Source organism: Wyeomyia smithii, chromosome 2 (genome assembly GCF_029784165.1).
Source record: "Wyeomyia smithii strain HCP4-BCI-WySm-NY-G18 chromosome 2, ASM2978416v1, whole genome shotgun sequence".
NCBI classification, from domain to species: Eukaryota; Metazoa; Arthropoda; class Insecta; order Diptera; family Culicidae; genus Wyeomyia; species Wyeomyia smithii.
Window position 1 is genome coordinate 237,261,895 of NC_073695.1, and position 14,416 is coordinate 237,276,310.

The 14,416-nt window shown below is 40.3% G+C and overlaps 4 protein-coding genes across 11 annotated transcripts; 2 read left to right on the forward strand and 2 right to left on the reverse strand.

The window, feature by feature from the left end:
- The first annotated feature begins 1,475 nt into the window (after positions 1-1,475).
- LOC129725354 (RNA polymerase II subunit A C-terminal domain phosphatase SSU72) lies at positions 1,476-5,016 on the forward strand. Of its 6 annotated transcripts, none has more exons than XM_055681053.1 (5): positions 1,476-1,568; positions 1,667-2,060; positions 2,501-2,630; positions 2,693-2,821; positions 4,520-5,016. In XM_055681053.1, the coding sequence occupies exons 2-5, from the start codon at positions 1,828-1,830 to the stop codon at positions 4,619-4,621; spliced, it is 594 nt and encodes a 197-aa protein (XP_055537028.1). In that variant the 5' UTR covers positions 1,476-1,568; positions 1,667-1,827; the 3' UTR covers positions 4,622-5,016. The 6 variants fall into 6 exon arrangements, with proteins under 6 accessions (XP_055537028.1, XP_055537027.1, XP_055537029.1 ...); XM_055681052.1 differs by having other exon boundaries at positions 1,500-1,607; XM_055681054.1 differs by having other exon boundaries at positions 1,511-1,573.
- On the reverse strand, positions 4,970-7,330 carry LOC129725353 (large subunit GTPase 1 homolog). Its single transcript, XM_055681051.1, has 4 exons — positions 6,997-7,330; positions 6,140-6,937; positions 5,377-6,078; positions 4,970-5,321 (listed from the first exon to the last, which is right to left on the reverse strand). The coding sequence occupies exons 1-4, from the start codon at positions 7,087-7,089 to the stop codon at positions 5,088-5,090; spliced, it is 1,827 nt and encodes a 608-aa protein (XP_055537026.1). The 5' UTR covers positions 7,090-7,330; the 3' UTR covers positions 4,970-5,087.
- A 99-nt stretch (positions 7,331-7,429) lies between these two features.
- On the forward strand, positions 7,430-12,289 carry LOC129725355 (merlin). Of its 3 annotated transcripts, none has more exons than XM_055681058.1 (7): positions 7,430-7,978; positions 8,122-8,460; positions 8,528-8,755; positions 9,325-9,774; positions 9,825-10,264; positions 10,325-10,531; positions 11,939-12,289. In XM_055681058.1, exons 1-7 carry the CDS (start codon positions 7,889-7,891, stop codon positions 11,961-11,963), a joined length of 1,779 nt encoding a protein of 592 aa, XP_055537033.1. In that variant the 5' UTR covers positions 7,430-7,888; the 3' UTR covers positions 11,964-12,289. The 3 variants fall into 3 exon arrangements, with proteins under 3 accessions (XP_055537033.1, XP_055537036.1, XP_055537035.1); XM_055681061.1 differs by having other exon boundaries at positions 10,325-10,455; XM_055681060.1 differs by having other exon boundaries at positions 10,325-12,289.
- Positions 12,290-12,397: 108 nt separating this feature from the next.
- LOC129725356 (leucine-rich repeat-containing protein 47-like) lies at positions 12,398-14,416 on the reverse strand. Its single transcript, XM_055681062.1, has 4 exons — positions 14,306-14,416; positions 13,743-14,240; positions 13,544-13,679; positions 12,398-13,483 (listed from the first exon to the last, which is right to left on the reverse strand). The coding sequence occupies exons 2-4, from the start codon at positions 14,223-14,225 to the stop codon at positions 12,513-12,515; spliced, it is 1,590 nt and encodes a 529-aa protein (XP_055537037.1). The 5' UTR covers positions 14,226-14,240; positions 14,306-14,416; the 3' UTR covers positions 12,398-12,512.

Consider the following 14,416-nt stretch of genomic DNA (forward strand, 5'->3'; position numbering starts at 1 on the left):
TCGCTTTTAATTGAAAAGATTTTGTATCATTTTGACACCCAGTCGAAAGCTCTTGCTGTGATTCTGACAACTGAAGGGCTTGAAATTGATACAAACGCTTTTCAATTAAAAGCGGAGATTATTACTATCACTCTCACATGACCCGCATAATCAAAAACCATACATGGATGATAATCCATATGGTTTTACGATACCCCATTTAGTTTGGACTATATGCCGAACTAGTTGTTAGGCACGTTTTATGGTTATTGATTATGCGGAGAAGATTCTCAATCGAATATAACAATGAGCGCTGACGGAGACAGAAGGCTTCCATTAATTATTAAATGCCATTGCCGTTCTAACTACGGCTTGCGGTATTAGAAAACTACCTTCGAACGACGCGATGCGGTGCTAATTTCAATTGAGACGCTGAAGTTAAAGAAAAAGTCTCTCTCTCCGTCACTCTCTCCATCGATTGAAATAGTCATTAGTTTCATTTGAAATGATCCGAAAGAAGTAAGAGGGAAAGAGAGAAAGAAGTGATTCGTTGACAGTAGCCGAAAGGAATCAAGCGAAAATGAAACTGTTCGAATCGAAATGACAGCGCGAGTATATCAGTTTCATTGTTTTGTTTTGATGTAGAGCCCTGTTCACAACACGCTTGTGATCCTGATCACTAATAGAACATCCTTTCTGACCGTATTTCTCCTTTCGTTCGATCCTCAGACTTTCGTAGTTATGTTTGATTAAACGACTAACCGTTGACTGCACGATTCCGAATTGTTTTACGATGTCCCGACGAGGACGTTGACGATTTTCCAGGTGCTTGCGCAAAATCAATTCGCTACGTTGCTTTTCGGGTAACGGCATTTTTTTCCAATTTTTAAAAAAAAAACTTACAGCAATCAAAAAACAGTCTAAACAAAGCCCCGCTCTACCCTACCTTTCTTCACACTGAAAATTTATTGCCGGGTCTCGGTATTTTTTGTGGAGAACGGCACCACTGAGCTCGGTAAAAAAAATAATGACAGCTGTCACATATTTTCGTAAATCTCGGTTTACCTAATTGAAATTTCAGCACAAAATATCCGTAATCTCGGCAGTGATAGCTCGGTTATATTTTATGCCGAAATTTCAGTTAGGTTGAACCGAGATTCACGAAAAAATGTGACAGCTGTCATTAATTTTTAAACCGAGCACTCAGTGGTGCCGTTCTCGGCAAAAATTACCGAGACCCGGCAATAAATTTTAAGTGTGTTATTTGTTTGCAATGTAATTTTACCTTCTATGTTATATCCGTAAGGGTCCTTTGGAGGCATTTTACAATTTATATTAAGCTTTTTTTTAGTTCGCTAATAAAAACTTTAAAAACCGATAGAAATCGATGCATCGCTTGCAATTACGTTGCATGTAAATTTTATTCGTATTACCAAATTAGGCTGTGCATCATTTGTGTCACCCCTCGGTTTTCAAAATCCAGCACCAGTGCCTGCGCATTTCACCGGCATCAACTGTCAAAACTCAAAACATCTGAACGAGAAAATTTGTAGAAAGGCACGCTCTCGCTTGATTTGTAAAATACGTTTGTAAAGTATAGTTTGTATTTTGTTTATCATTTGTATTTTGTAATTTCAAAAATTTCTGGTATTACTAAGTCATGTTAATATACCATATCTATTTACAGGTCGCGAAAATAGGTATTGTCAGCTTGTAAAGCTTACCAGTAAAGTACGTCAAGTTTTATTTTTGTTCAGCAGTGCACAGCTGGTCAGAGCCAGTAGGAGAAAGAAGGAAAAAAATCTAGTTCACCGGGTCACCAACAAATCGACTAGCCGTCACGGAACTATGACAAACCAGTACGTTAGCCCGCTATCGATAGCAGTAATTTGCTCCTCCAATATGAACCGATCGATGGAAGCGCACGGATTTCTGGCGAAGAAACGCTTTAAAGTACGCTCGTTCGGAACCGGTGACAAGGTGAAGCTACCCGGTACGGCGGCCGATAAACCAAACATCTACGAGTTCGGTACCAGCTACGATGAAATCTACACCGATCTGGCCAGCAAAGACAAGCAATAGTATCCTTTTGTTGGTGTTGATTATATGGTTGTTTTTTTTTTCAGGATGCTTAGAACTTTTAGGTTTATTTCGTTTCAGGATTCGATTCTAGGATGTTAAACTCGAAGCATGTGAATGCACGTGTTTGAAGTAGACATACTGAAGCTTCATAATTTTCGAAATGATCTTTTTTCTGAATATTAGGTTATCAAATATTCATATCTTAAATCCTGCAGGTTTGGTTATGTTAAGCCTGGCGGTAATAGTGGCGCCATCTGGTTGCACATAGCATATGTTGATTAATTTTCTATCATTCCATGGGCTGCGTCCTGGCTAGTTAGCCCAGTAAAATTGGCAATTCTCAATCACTATTTTTACATTTAAAATTAAATTTCCTACAAATATTTTAATTTCAGTCAGCATTTTCACTCAAGTATCAACCTTAACTAATCAAAAACAGCTACACCCAAAACGGTTTGTTACATATGTTAGATCGTAACAGGCGAATCAAAGCTTATCCGGAAAAGTTTCAAACATGTTCGGAGCGGTTCGATGTTCTGGTCACTTGCGAGGAACGTGTTTATGATCAGGTTAGCAATCGAAAGACTTCGTTAGGTAGTTTGGCTAACCTTTTTTTTTTTTGTTAAATTAGGTAATCGAATTTATGGAATCGAGAAGCCCATCCTGCAATCTGCCGGTGCATGTGATCAATATTGATATTCAGGACAACCACGAGGAAGCGACGCTCGGTGCGTTTATAATCTGTGATCTGATAACGATGGTAAGTGGAATCGTTTTGCTGGTATCGAGTTTTCGAGTTAGATTGCGGAGAGCAAGTAAAAAAGAATGCGGCCACAACGACGGTTGCACAGCTCAAGCAGGTCAGGTGTTGTTATACGGGTGGCATAGCTTCGTCAATAAAATGTTCAACTTGCAACAACACATCTGACTGTCTTTTATCTTCTCGATCTGGACTCGGTGTGTCAACAAGGCTGGTTTTTTCACTTAACGTAGTCATTATCGAGTGAGTGGTGTATGTTTGTGTATGGATGTGTGTTTGCATTTGTTTGTGAGCAGTTTACATCATAAACTAATACAGTTTTTAGTTATTACAGGCGTATAAAATAAATATTTACTAAGAAATGCTCCTGACGACAACCGTTTTTGATATAGGATGGATTTACTTAGGTTACCTTATACGTGGGGGATACGTAGTGCTTAAAAACCGTGTAAATTCCAAAACACGCGAAAAGGGATTTATTTTCTCAAGGGAACATCCATAAATGAGGTAGCTTTTTTTAGGTTTACCGCCTCCTGCATTTCGTCACAAAGTTAGACCCCCCTCTAGATAATTACGTAGCTTTAAACCCCCCATGGACTTGCGAATTTAATTATGGATGATTGTATCACAAATGAACGAGAAAGTAATAAAAATGACCCCAAACAGACAAAACAGTGATACAAAAAAAAAAAAAACAATTAGAAAACATCAAAAAAAATTTCTTTGTTTCATGTTTGCTACGAAGCTTGTCTCGACCCCCCACCCCCCCATAGTCACATTTCGTCACAAAACTGCAAACCCCCTCCTCCTCCCTCGAATGCTACATCGTTTATGCATGTTCCCCAATAATTTACGTTCGCATCATTTAATTTTTAAGGGTTTCGCGTGTGGTAGGACTACTCAGTTCGCATTGTTTCGTATGGACACAACAATTAGAACTATTTTACTGTGCGACAACAACTGCTTCGCAAACTATTTTGAATGCTCTTGCGCTTGGTAAGGCATTAAAAAGAGTTGCCTCGAGAACGAGTGCACAAATATTGAGAATGGATGTTGAAAAATGAGAATGGATGTTGAATGGTGAAGGTTTTAATTGGGAGCCCTCTTCTCACAATCCCAAGGTAAGGTGAGTGTCTGTGATTTCCGCGATCACCCAGTAAATCTTTCCATTCAAGTGACCGTGGAAATCGCTGATGGAATGATCTTTGCAGGAATTTGGTTACAGCGGTCTCCGCATAGTTAGCATGATGTGGAGAAGCCTAGTTATCTCTCTGAAGGCAAATTTACAATTCTTAGAACAGTTATATTACATTTCTACTCATTGGGATCAAATCATCAAATAGTAACGAGAAAAAAATAATTCTAGTAACTGCAACGGTTATTTGGTGGGGTGATTGCGAGAATAGAGACCCGACCCAAGTGACTGTGAGAATTCCTCCGGTGAATAAAGTGAGTAATAGTTGAAATGAGCTCTATTTCCACCTAGTGATCTATAAATTTAAGATTCTCGCAGTCATTTGAGTAACTTACGTAATTTAGGTTGTCCCATGTTCTACACAAGCCTTATGCACGCTGGGAAAATAAGACTTGGAACAGCAAATGGAACGGACTCGAATTATTTTTTTTTTAATTTTTCTCTGCCAGTCTCAGTACGATCTGTCATATTTCTGTGGTTGTAACTTTTTTCTCATCCCGCAGATGGCTCAAACGGAGGACTTGGACAACGACATCGACGAGCTGCTGCACGATTTCGAGAGCAAATGCCAGCGGAGCGTGCTGCACTGTGTACTGTTTTACTAGCTAACAACGCAAGCAAAATGATTGTATGAGATACAGCAAAAACAATAGTGTATCCCATTTAGTTTAGTTTTTAACCGCTAGATAGGTAACTGAAGGAAGAAAACCTCAAGACGACGGGTGTTAACTACTTTACTCTCTAAATTTATTGATGATGATTATTTGCAACTAAAAAATAGTCCCGCGCAAAATATTCATACCAAATATAGCACCAGAAAATAACGAAAAAAATACTAACAGATTGTGAATAATTTATAATAGGAACATAACAAATTAAGCCGCAAACAATAGGACACCCAAGATCGATAAAAACTGGAAAACATTTCACAACTGCTTAGTGATCGGTTTCGATTGTAGGAACCTAAAAATGAAGCACATATATTTAATATAAAGATGTGTAATTCTTTTGTACATTGAATAAAGTTAAAAGAAAAACATGTTAACACAAGCTTTTTACTGGGAAAATGTTTCAATGTTGGTCGAGGTGAGCATACTTTTTGCGCAGTTTTTCCCGCTTTTCCCGTTTCTGATGTTTCCAAGGTTTGCCGGCTGTTAGCACACCTGCCTGTTCAGGATTCGATGATCCTGGTACCCCCATCGGACGTACATTTGGAAAATCACTTCGTCCCTTAATGAAACCAGTATGGGACCGTTCCTGGAAGAATTGCTCATCGATGTCTTTTCCGCTGGTGGTGATGCCCATCTACAATAAAAATAATTCTGGATTAAAAAAATCAAGTAAAAAAAGAGAAAGCAACCTTCATTGCCCGTTGTTGCCTCGGAGGTAGAAGTTTAACGTCTACTTCCTCTTTACGGCGCTCGGCGTATGTGTGGAACTCCTTCTGCTCGACTCCTGGTGGAGCATGACAGTACAGAAGTTTACCGTTTACGAAGTCTTTCAGCACGTATCGAGAACCGCGCGATTGATCCGGCTGCCCGTTAGCTGTCATATAGCCTCGCTGGTAAGAGAAAGCTAACAGAAGCTCTTCGGAGAAGGGTGCTCTAGTTGGGTCCTCCCCTTCCAGTGGTTTAGAAATCATAATACCGTAGGTATCCTCTAGAATGTGTCGCGGAATGAGTGTACAAAGTAAATTTACCGGCGGTACATGATCCCGCATCTGATCGATCGGAAGAATGCCGTTCAGTATCATGTCTGCTTTGGTAGTGCAAAAGCTCGGCATCACCAAACCGGGACAATCGCAAAACAGCAGCTCGCTGTCCACGTACAGTGTTTGGAAGTGCTTCGTCTTGCCCGGCGTTGCCGATACGGACACTTTCTTCTCCAGGAACACCGCGTTTATTGTACTACTTTTGCCGACATTCGGGTAGCCCACCAAACCGACCGTGACAAGACCGGGGGTGACGCGCTCGGCCGTGTGGAGACTCTTGAAGAGTGCTATCAGCTCGGTGTTAGACAGAATTTTTGGATCATTACGTGATTTTCGATTCGATGTGGTATCCTGAAAATTGTTTCAAATGGTCCTTAAAATGTAGTAGCATAGATTAAAAGTTTGCCCTCACCTCAACGTCTTGCCCAACGAGCGCATCAATATTTTCTTCTAGTCGCTCGAGCGCCTGTTCAGCTCGATCTACTTTCAGTTTTAATTCGTTCAATTTTTGCTCAATCACTAAAGATTGTTCGCTTTTATCGTCTTCAACTTCCTGTTCTCGTTTTGCTTCTTCTACCGATTGGGCAGCGGAAAAGAATGCAACCTTAATGTTCTGCTCATCGAAATACCGAGCCCACATTCGCCTCTGTTCGGCATTCAAAAAATCTGACTTATTAATCAAAATCATGTTCATCTTCCTTTCGTCGACTTCCTTGACATATTTTTCCAAATCTTCACTGCGAAACAGTAGCGGATTTCTGGCATCAACAATTTGAACGACAATATCCGATCGCTCCACCACTCTCCATAATTGCCGCCAGAAGTCCAAATTCTTCTCGTACGGTGTCATCAGCATGCCTTCTTCTTCCTGTAGCGTAGCCAAACCTCTTCGCCACTCGAGAAACTTTTCATTTTCCGCAGTCTGCAGCTCTTCCGGTGTGGTGTCCTTGGTCCACTTGGGTCTGCGTGGAATCTTCAACAGATTTTTCTTATCCACTTGCTTTCTCTCGATCGCGACTCGTTCATTGGTAGTTAACAGGCCAACCTTCGCCTTCGGATTCACATAACTGATATTCAACTTTTCCGCCTGGAATTCAGTACCAGCCAGCTCAGCCGTGCGTAAAAACTCCTGGAAGGAGGACTCTTCCGTGACGGATTGCAGGTTCAATCGACCCCAGTCGTAGCCGTCCTGAACCTCGGTTGTGTGCAGCTAGAATCGGAAAGAAGAGGCTTAAACGCTTAAAATATCGGACACAGCGAATAATCAACCATGCTATTGTTATCAACGGTTCTCCGGTTGCCGTGACCAAACCGATCCTTGATAAGGGACCGGCCCAGCTGGTTCGCTTTCTTTTTGCCCATTCTGCTGGCGATCCGAACCTGTCACCAAAAACAAACACGTGCGATACGAGGAATACTGGGCAGTGTTTGTTCACGGTCGGTTTCGATGTAATATTTTGTTATTTGATACTGTTAACATTAATTAACGATTATAAAGTTTACTGGCTATTTTTCAATAACTTTCAATTGTTTTAAAGCGGAGTTTTTAAACTTTTGTAAGTAGCAAAATTATAACATGCTAACTTTGACGTTCCACAATAACAATATAATCGAGGGGATAGTCAATCGGATATCTTCGTTTCAAGAGCCCTTCAGGAATCTCTATAATTTTGTCACAGTTGATCGGCAGAGTTCTCGATCTGTCAGCAAGTTTGTGCAAATAAATACTACACCTTTCACAGAACTGAAGTACCTTTAAAATTCTTCCAAAACTTTGTTTATTGAAATTTGTTGTGTGTAAAAAGTGCATCAAATGCCGTTACAAACCTTTTACTTTGTAAAGCTACAAACAGTACAGTGAAATATGACTACTTTTCTGCAGCAAATCGAGATGAAGAAGGGCTAGAATAGTGTTCCATTTGCAAGCCGTCCGTGAAGGTTTATTAATGGTGTTTGTGTTTACGCAAGAATTGATGAACAAATCAGAGGCCACAGTGAAAGCGAATTACATTTACGCTACTTTCTGCCTCAAAGTTCGCTGAAAAACGCGATAATCAATTAAAACCACCGTCGTCTTCGTGGGTTTGTCATCGTTTTTATTGGAAAGCGCTGCCTTAAGGTGGATTCCGAAAGCATATTCGGGGCACCTCCGTCCGGGAGAATGATGGCCCCCTTCCGGCGCAAAAAGTCCAGCAAGGAGTTTCCGGTCAAGGTTTGCACCTATGACTCGGAGCTGGAGTTTCATCTAGAGGTATGCTCCTAGTGTTGTATGCATTCTGCAATAATGACTGGTGGGCGGATTCTATTTTTGTTTGCTTCATTCGGGAAGCATATACGTAACAAATTATGCGTATCTTATTCAGAACATTTACCCTCTTTCCTCAAACGCCATAGCATCGGGCCACTGGTAGCTACCTTTTTGATCTGATTTGTCGCACAATTGGTCTGCGGGAGACATGGTACTTCGGTTTGCGCTACGTAGACAAGAAGGGCTACAAAAGCTGGCTGAAAATGGACAAAAAGGTTCTCGATCAGCACATAAACCTCACGACCGAGGGATGCATGTTTATGTTTATGGCTAAATTCTTCCCCGAGAATGTCGCTGAAGAGTTGGTGCAGGAAGTTACGCAGCACATGTTTTTCCTACAGATTAAAGCAGCAATTCTGTCAATGGAAGTATACTGTCCGCCGGAAGCTTCTGTCCTGTTGGCTTCCTACGCCGTGCAGGCTAAGGTAAGAAAGTCTTGAGTTTTTTTCTAGTTTACTGCTTTGATGGTAAGGTTTATTTACCACTTTTCAGTATGGTGATTACGATGAGGCTGTCTGTAAACCGGGTATGATAAATAGTGAAAATCTGCTACCGCAACGGGTTATTGAGCAGTACCAGATGACACCGCAGATGTGGGAAGATCGAATTAAAACTTGGTATGCTGATCATCGGGGCATGTCCAGGGACGAAGCGGAAATGGAGTATTTGAAAATAGCACAAGATCTGGACATGTTCGGTGTAAACTACTTTCCGATCACGGTAAGTGAACGGTTTGAATTGTGGTACATACTCGTTCCTACAGTTGAACAGTATGAATGGAATCAAAATGTTTTTTATGACTCAAACGGATTTCAAACTGGCTGTGTAACAAATCAAAAGATTTGGAAGGGAACAAATCCACTAATTATCAGTACGGAAACACAATTTCTTTGACGTAGAACTAACTTTAAGGATATAAACTTGAAATTCTTTCGCATTTTATGTGGTGCGCCTCTAGGATTATTTTTCGTGGTTCAGTAATAAAAGATGATTGATTCGAATGAAACGGCAGAATTTTCAAGTATCCAAAGCTCTGGGCAACAATAAAACCTTGAGAGTGCTAGATTGCACTCTTGGTGCGTTTGTGCTCAACACCTTATGCCCGATGATGTTTAGAAAAACGAGTTTCTTCTACAAACAATTATATCTGTCGCGTGTTTCTAAAGGAAACAAAATTTTATCATTCATTGGCATTTTTTTAATGCTAATGTTCTAGACAGTTTTTAAAGTGCTGCTGTATAATTGGCTTCCCCGTCTTGGTAACAACTAACTTTTATTCACTCTTCCAGAATAAGAAAAATACGGAAGTCTTCGTCGGTGTGACGGCACTGGGACTGAATATCTACAGCAAGGACAACAAGCTGACCCCGATGACAACCTTTCCGTGGAACGAAATCCGCAACATCAGCTTCGACGGGAAGAAATTTTTCGTCAAAACGAACGAAGAGAAGGGCAACGTCGCGACAACGTTCTACTCGGAAAAAGCCCGAACGAACAAGGAACTGTTGGACCTGTGCGTAGGCAACCATGAGCTGTACATGAAACGGCGCAAGCCGGACACGATGGAGATTCAACAGATGAAGACGCAAGCGAAGGAGGAGAAACACCGACGACACATCGAGAGGAACAAGCTGGCCCGGGAGAAACAGCTGCGCGAAGAAGCGGAGCAGGAAAGAGCCAACATGGAGAAAAGACTGATGCAACTGCAGGAGGAAATGGCAGCAGCCAATGAGGCTTTGGTAAGACAATCTTTATTTTTGGCGGCATTTGCCTGATACTTTTCTTACAGCGTCGAAGCGAAGAAGCGGCGGAACTGCTTGCGGAGAAAAACCGCTTAGCAGAGGAAGAAGCTTTACTACTATCGCACAAGGCACTAGAGGTAGAACAGGAGATTAACCGAATGCGCATGACGGCGCGGAAAACCGAAGAAGAAAAAATCTACTTGGAACGAAAGACGCAGGAGGCGGAGCTGCTGACTGCTCGAATGATCGAGGAGTCCCGCAAGCGATCGATGGAGGCTGACAAGCTGAAAAACGAGCTGATTCACGCTCGCGTGGCAGAAAAGGAAGCCAAGGAAAAACTGCTTACCTTTCTAAGTCGAACGTCAAACGAATCGATATTTATAACACCGTCTTCGTCGCCGGAAACTCCAACATTGGAGAGCAATACGTACGATCTGCTGGCTGACGGGGATATGGATCAGTTATCACTGGAGATCGAGAAGGAAAGGTAAAACAAAGTGATCTCACCAATTTTTACAATCTCATTTTTTTCCTTCCGAACGCACAGAGTGGAATATCTGACAAAGTCTAAGCAGGTGCAGAATCAACTGAAGGAACTTCGCTCGGAGATCGAGCAACTTAAGATTGGCGAGAAGCAGTGTCCCTTGGACAACATAAGCGCCCAGCAGATGCGCCTAGGTGAGACCAAGTATTCCACACTGAAGAAGCTCAAGTCGGGCTCAACGAAAGCACGAGTAGCGTTTTTTGAGGAACTGTAAGTGACTATGTGTAGAATGTAGATATCGTTTAGTTTCGTTACTTCCGGTGGGACAGTGCGTGGGTGTTCTACGGTTTTTGGCTATTCTCTGTACGTTTTGGCGTGCTGTGTTTTTTGTATTTGTTGAGTTTGTTTCTTGGGTTGTAAATTAAGAAAAATATGCTCGATTGTTGCCTGTTTTTGAATGTCCTCTAGATTTGGTGGTTTGCTGGAACTTGATCTTATACATTTCTACAGCTCAAGTCGGAAAAATGGACTTACCATTTTGGTGTTTTTATCATTCTATCGATACTTATAACTCAATTGAGCGAAGAAAAAAATGTAACCAATCCATCGGTTATATATATAAAAGTTCAAATTACCAGGCATTTCTAGATCATGCACAAATCAGCTATAGTTTTGTCTTAAAGTGTCTAAATGAGGTCTCTTTGCTACGTAAACTGGAGATTCAACTAGTTGCCAAATTGTACGGTTTAAGCGCATATGGGTGCTTTTACAAGTTCAGACTAGATGGTAGTTTTTATTCAAATTGTGCGTGAACTTCAAAATATGTAGTGTTTACCGTTATTCAGTAAACTAAGTAGGTAACTTCGAATTACATTTTATTTATGTATCGTAGTTTTCGTATACTAGCAATAATTTGATGTATTAAATCACATTTCTTCGGATTGCATATAGATTATTTTATTATTTAAACATTAGCCACATTTAGGTAGTGTATTTCCTAAGCCATTACACCTGTTCCTGTTTTTTGTCGATAAAATTGTATGATAGAGAAAATGTCTTGGAATTCATCCATCGTTAGCAGTGAGGGCTAAACCATTTCAGGAGCATAAATCAATGCTATTGTCATTAGTCTACCAGTTCATTCATGATAATCGTTGTACCCCTTCACAATTGACATATTAGTGGATAAACACATAAAACATATTTTTGCTTTGCCTATACTCTCCGGTTACAACTATATATTAAGTCAGCCATAAACGACTAATAAAAACTATTCTAATTAACTGAAATACAGTGTTGAGCATCAGTTTCACAACCCATCCGTTCTACTGTTTGAAGTTAGACACTATACTGCTGTTTTTTTATTGAAGGTAATTTGGCGTTTGGTTTTTTGCTTGTGTAATTCATTCTACAAACAGCTCTATCTTCTATCGTTCATTGGCTATTATTGAATTTGGTTTTCTTTTTTTCTTTTTAGTGGCCTGTTTATGATTGGGATTCTGTTGATGCATCTGTGATTGTTATAGTTGTTGTTTATGTGCTCTGTTTGAATCTAAGGTGTAAATTTTCGTTATTTAGCGAAAATTATATCCACCGAATAATTTGAATTCCTGCTATGAACAATTTATAGCATAGTTTGCTATTAATAATGATTTTGATTGCTTTTCTCGTTAATAGGGAGCCGGAGGAATCTATAGCCTAGTTATGTGCGGTGGTCCCATTGGAAGTTACACCCCTCACTTCTCTCACTAATGACAGCCATGTGATTGTTTCACAACTATACATGAACAAACAACTACGACTTATTGGCACATGTTAACTAAATCATCATTTAGGGTTATTTTACTCAGGTATTCGGGTAAGTATCTATTTGTAATTTGGACTATCCTCAGTAGTGTCCAACTTAAATTATCGGTTAGAACCAGTGTCATCGATTTCAGTAAAAAATCAAGACGGAAAGTTTTGTTAAGTGTTCAAGCAATTAGATGTACTTTTTTTTAAGAAATGATAATTGTTTTTACATTAGAATTAATGAATAATTACATTTCCACTAACAACGAAACCTAAATTCCTAAACGCAGAAGCAAAATGTTGTCAGAATTTCAGGTTTTTCTTTCTACTGAAGCAATTCAGAAATGGTTTCGCATTTTATGCGTAGGTACTGTTTTATTATGTAAATCGCTGCGCTTCAAAGTAATTACAACATTTCACATCCTCTAATGGGATAAGTTGAAAACCGTTAGCAAATTAATTACTTAAATTCCACATCAATTTTGTCTTCCTCGGGAAAAACAAGATCCGCTTTACTGGGATATACTGAAAGGAAATTCCCGTCCGTGTCGTGCTGACGAACTTGCTCCAGAACCAGCTCCATAGGTTTATCATAAGTTACAGTAGTCGTACTACCCTTTCCCTTTGACTTTTTCTTACCTTCGACATGTGTTCGACTGACCTGTACATCAAGTAGAAGCATCTTCTTAACAAGAGCCAACATCACCTTCTGACAACAGTCCATACTGGTAGAACTAGTCACCTCTAGCAGCAGATGCCTGGTTTCGGACGATACTTTCGTTTCGTCACAGTTGGTAAGCGGCGGTAAACTGATAATCTTCTCCTCGTCTTTGAAAAACACGAAAACTTTGCCTTCCAGCAAATTAATAAATTTATAAATGCCTGAATAGGTGCTTCGTTTTTTCTCCTTCCGGATGGCTTCCGCTTGTTGTCGTAAATCTCCGTAATACTTAGCTGCAGTTACTTTGGCTTTCGCGCCCAAAGGCATTATTTCAATATTTTCAGACAAATCAGCCTGGTAGCTGACACTACCTTTGATTTTGGTAAGATCATGGGTTGCGATAGTAGCTAACTCTCTTTTACCACATTCGTTGTCATGAAGATCGTTCTGTGCCTGAAGAAAACGCTTCAGGTTCGTGATTGTATAGTCTCGAACAATGCAGTGCAGCACAAATGGTCGCAGAGACTTTGCTTCTGCGCTGATGCTCACTTTGTGAGACTCTCCCTTGGTTATGGTTATTTTCTGACGAACATCGACAACGGTTGGTTCTTCGGTTCCCCCCGGAGACTCACTCGTTTCAACATTTTTATCGTTTTCGGGTGAAACGTGCCCGTGCTTTTCAACGTAGTCCAAAACCTGTTTGCTACGACATTGCTCAACGAGTTTTTTAAGTCGTTTGTCTTTCAGTGGATTGTCCTTAAGGTTGATTTCTATAAATCGTATTTAGTCTATTTAAAAATAATGTCACAATAACATTAAATATCGTTTACCTTTCAGCTTTGGGCACTTTATCAAAAATTTAGGAACCAGCTCAATTTTGTTGTCTGCTACATTGAGCAGTTTAAGACCTGCTTGATTTGTCAAACTGGAGGAAATATCCTTGATATTGTTCTTCTCTAGAATAACCTGAAAAAAAAAAAAAACAAATAAATATCAAGGCAAGCTCACCGATATAATGAAAGATATTACCTCGGATAGATGATGTACATCTTTACCACAAAAGAAAAGCGGGAACTCCTCCAATTCATTGGCGGCCAGATTGCATACGGTTAGATTCTCCAGCTGACTCAGATCCACGTGTTTCAACTTATTCGCCGAAAAATTGATCGTTGTCAGTTGTTTTAGCTGATTCAATTCTGCTGGCATTGATTCAATCCGATTTCCTGACAAATCTAGTACCTTTAGTGACGTTAGTTGTCCAATTTCTATCGGAATCGTACAAATTTTGTTTCGAAACAAAAGCAACGATTGTAGGTTCTTCAATTCTCCTACTTTGGGAGACAACTCCGCTAGGGGAGTATCGTTAATATCTAGCAAATTGAGGGCTGTTAGCTGGTAGACAGTTTCGTCCAGCAGTCCATTAGCTTCCTCAAATCGGGTCCGAACGGTCGATCCCGAAAGTTTCAGCTCGCGACGATTTTCTTCTTTGGCGGTTTGTACTTCGGGCCACATGGTGCCTTTATATTGCTAGATGAGAGATAATGTTCTATTGAGTTAGATTGCGAAATAAAACAATAATTCGGAAGACTCACAACAATGAAAACAGCTGTGTACGCTTACCACGCGTTTGTAAAGAAGTAATGAAACAGTTTTCTGGGTTTTCTATCACTCATCGATGTTTATAGAACACACGCTAGAAAAAG

Coding starts and splice junctions, on each gene's coding strand:
- LOC129725354 (XM_055681053.1), top strand. CDS start 1,828: ATGACAAACCAGTACGTTAGCCCGCTATCGATAGCAGTAATTTGCTCC. Junction 2,631..2,692: donor AGGAACGTGTTTATGATCAG/GTTAGCAATCGA, acceptor TTGTTAAATTAG/GTAATCGAATTTATGGAATC. Junction 2,822..4,519: donor TCTGTGATCTGATAACGATG/GTAAGTGGAATC, acceptor CTCATCCCGCAG/ATGGCTCAAACGGAGGACTT.
- LOC129725353 (XM_055681051.1), bottom strand. CDS start 7,089: ATGGGCAAAAAGAAAGCGAACCAGCTGGGCCGGTCCCTTATCAAGGAT. Junction 6,938..6,996: donor CCGTTGATAACAATAGCATG/GTTGATTATTCG, acceptor TTCCGATTCTAG/CTGCACACAACCGAGGTTCA. Junction 6,079..6,139: donor TCGTTGGGCAAGACGTTGAG/GTGAGGGCAAAC, acceptor AACAATTTTCAG/GATACCACATCGAATCGAAA.
- LOC129725355 (XM_055681058.1), top strand. CDS start 7,889: ATGATGGCCCCCTTCCGGCGCAAAAAGTCCAGCAAGGAGTTTCCGGTC. Junction 7,979..8,121: donor AGCTGGAGTTTCATCTAGAG/GTATGCTCCTAG, acceptor CAAACGCCATAG/CATCGGGCCACTGGTAGCTA. Junction 10,265..10,324: donor CTGGAGATCGAGAAGGAAAG/GTAAAACAAAGT, acceptor CCGAACGCACAG/AGTGGAATATCTGACAAAGT.
- LOC129725356 (XM_055681062.1), bottom strand. CDS start 14,225: ATGTGGCCCGAAGTACAAACCGCCAAAGAAGAAAATCGTCGCGAGCTG. Junction 13,680..13,742: donor ATGTACATCATCTATCCGAG/GTAATATCTTTC, acceptor TTTTTTTTTCAG/GTTATTCTAGAGAAGAACAA. Junction 13,484..13,543: donor AAAGTGCCCAAAGCTGAAAG/GTAAACGATATT, acceptor TACGATTTATAG/AAATCAACCTTAAGGACAAT.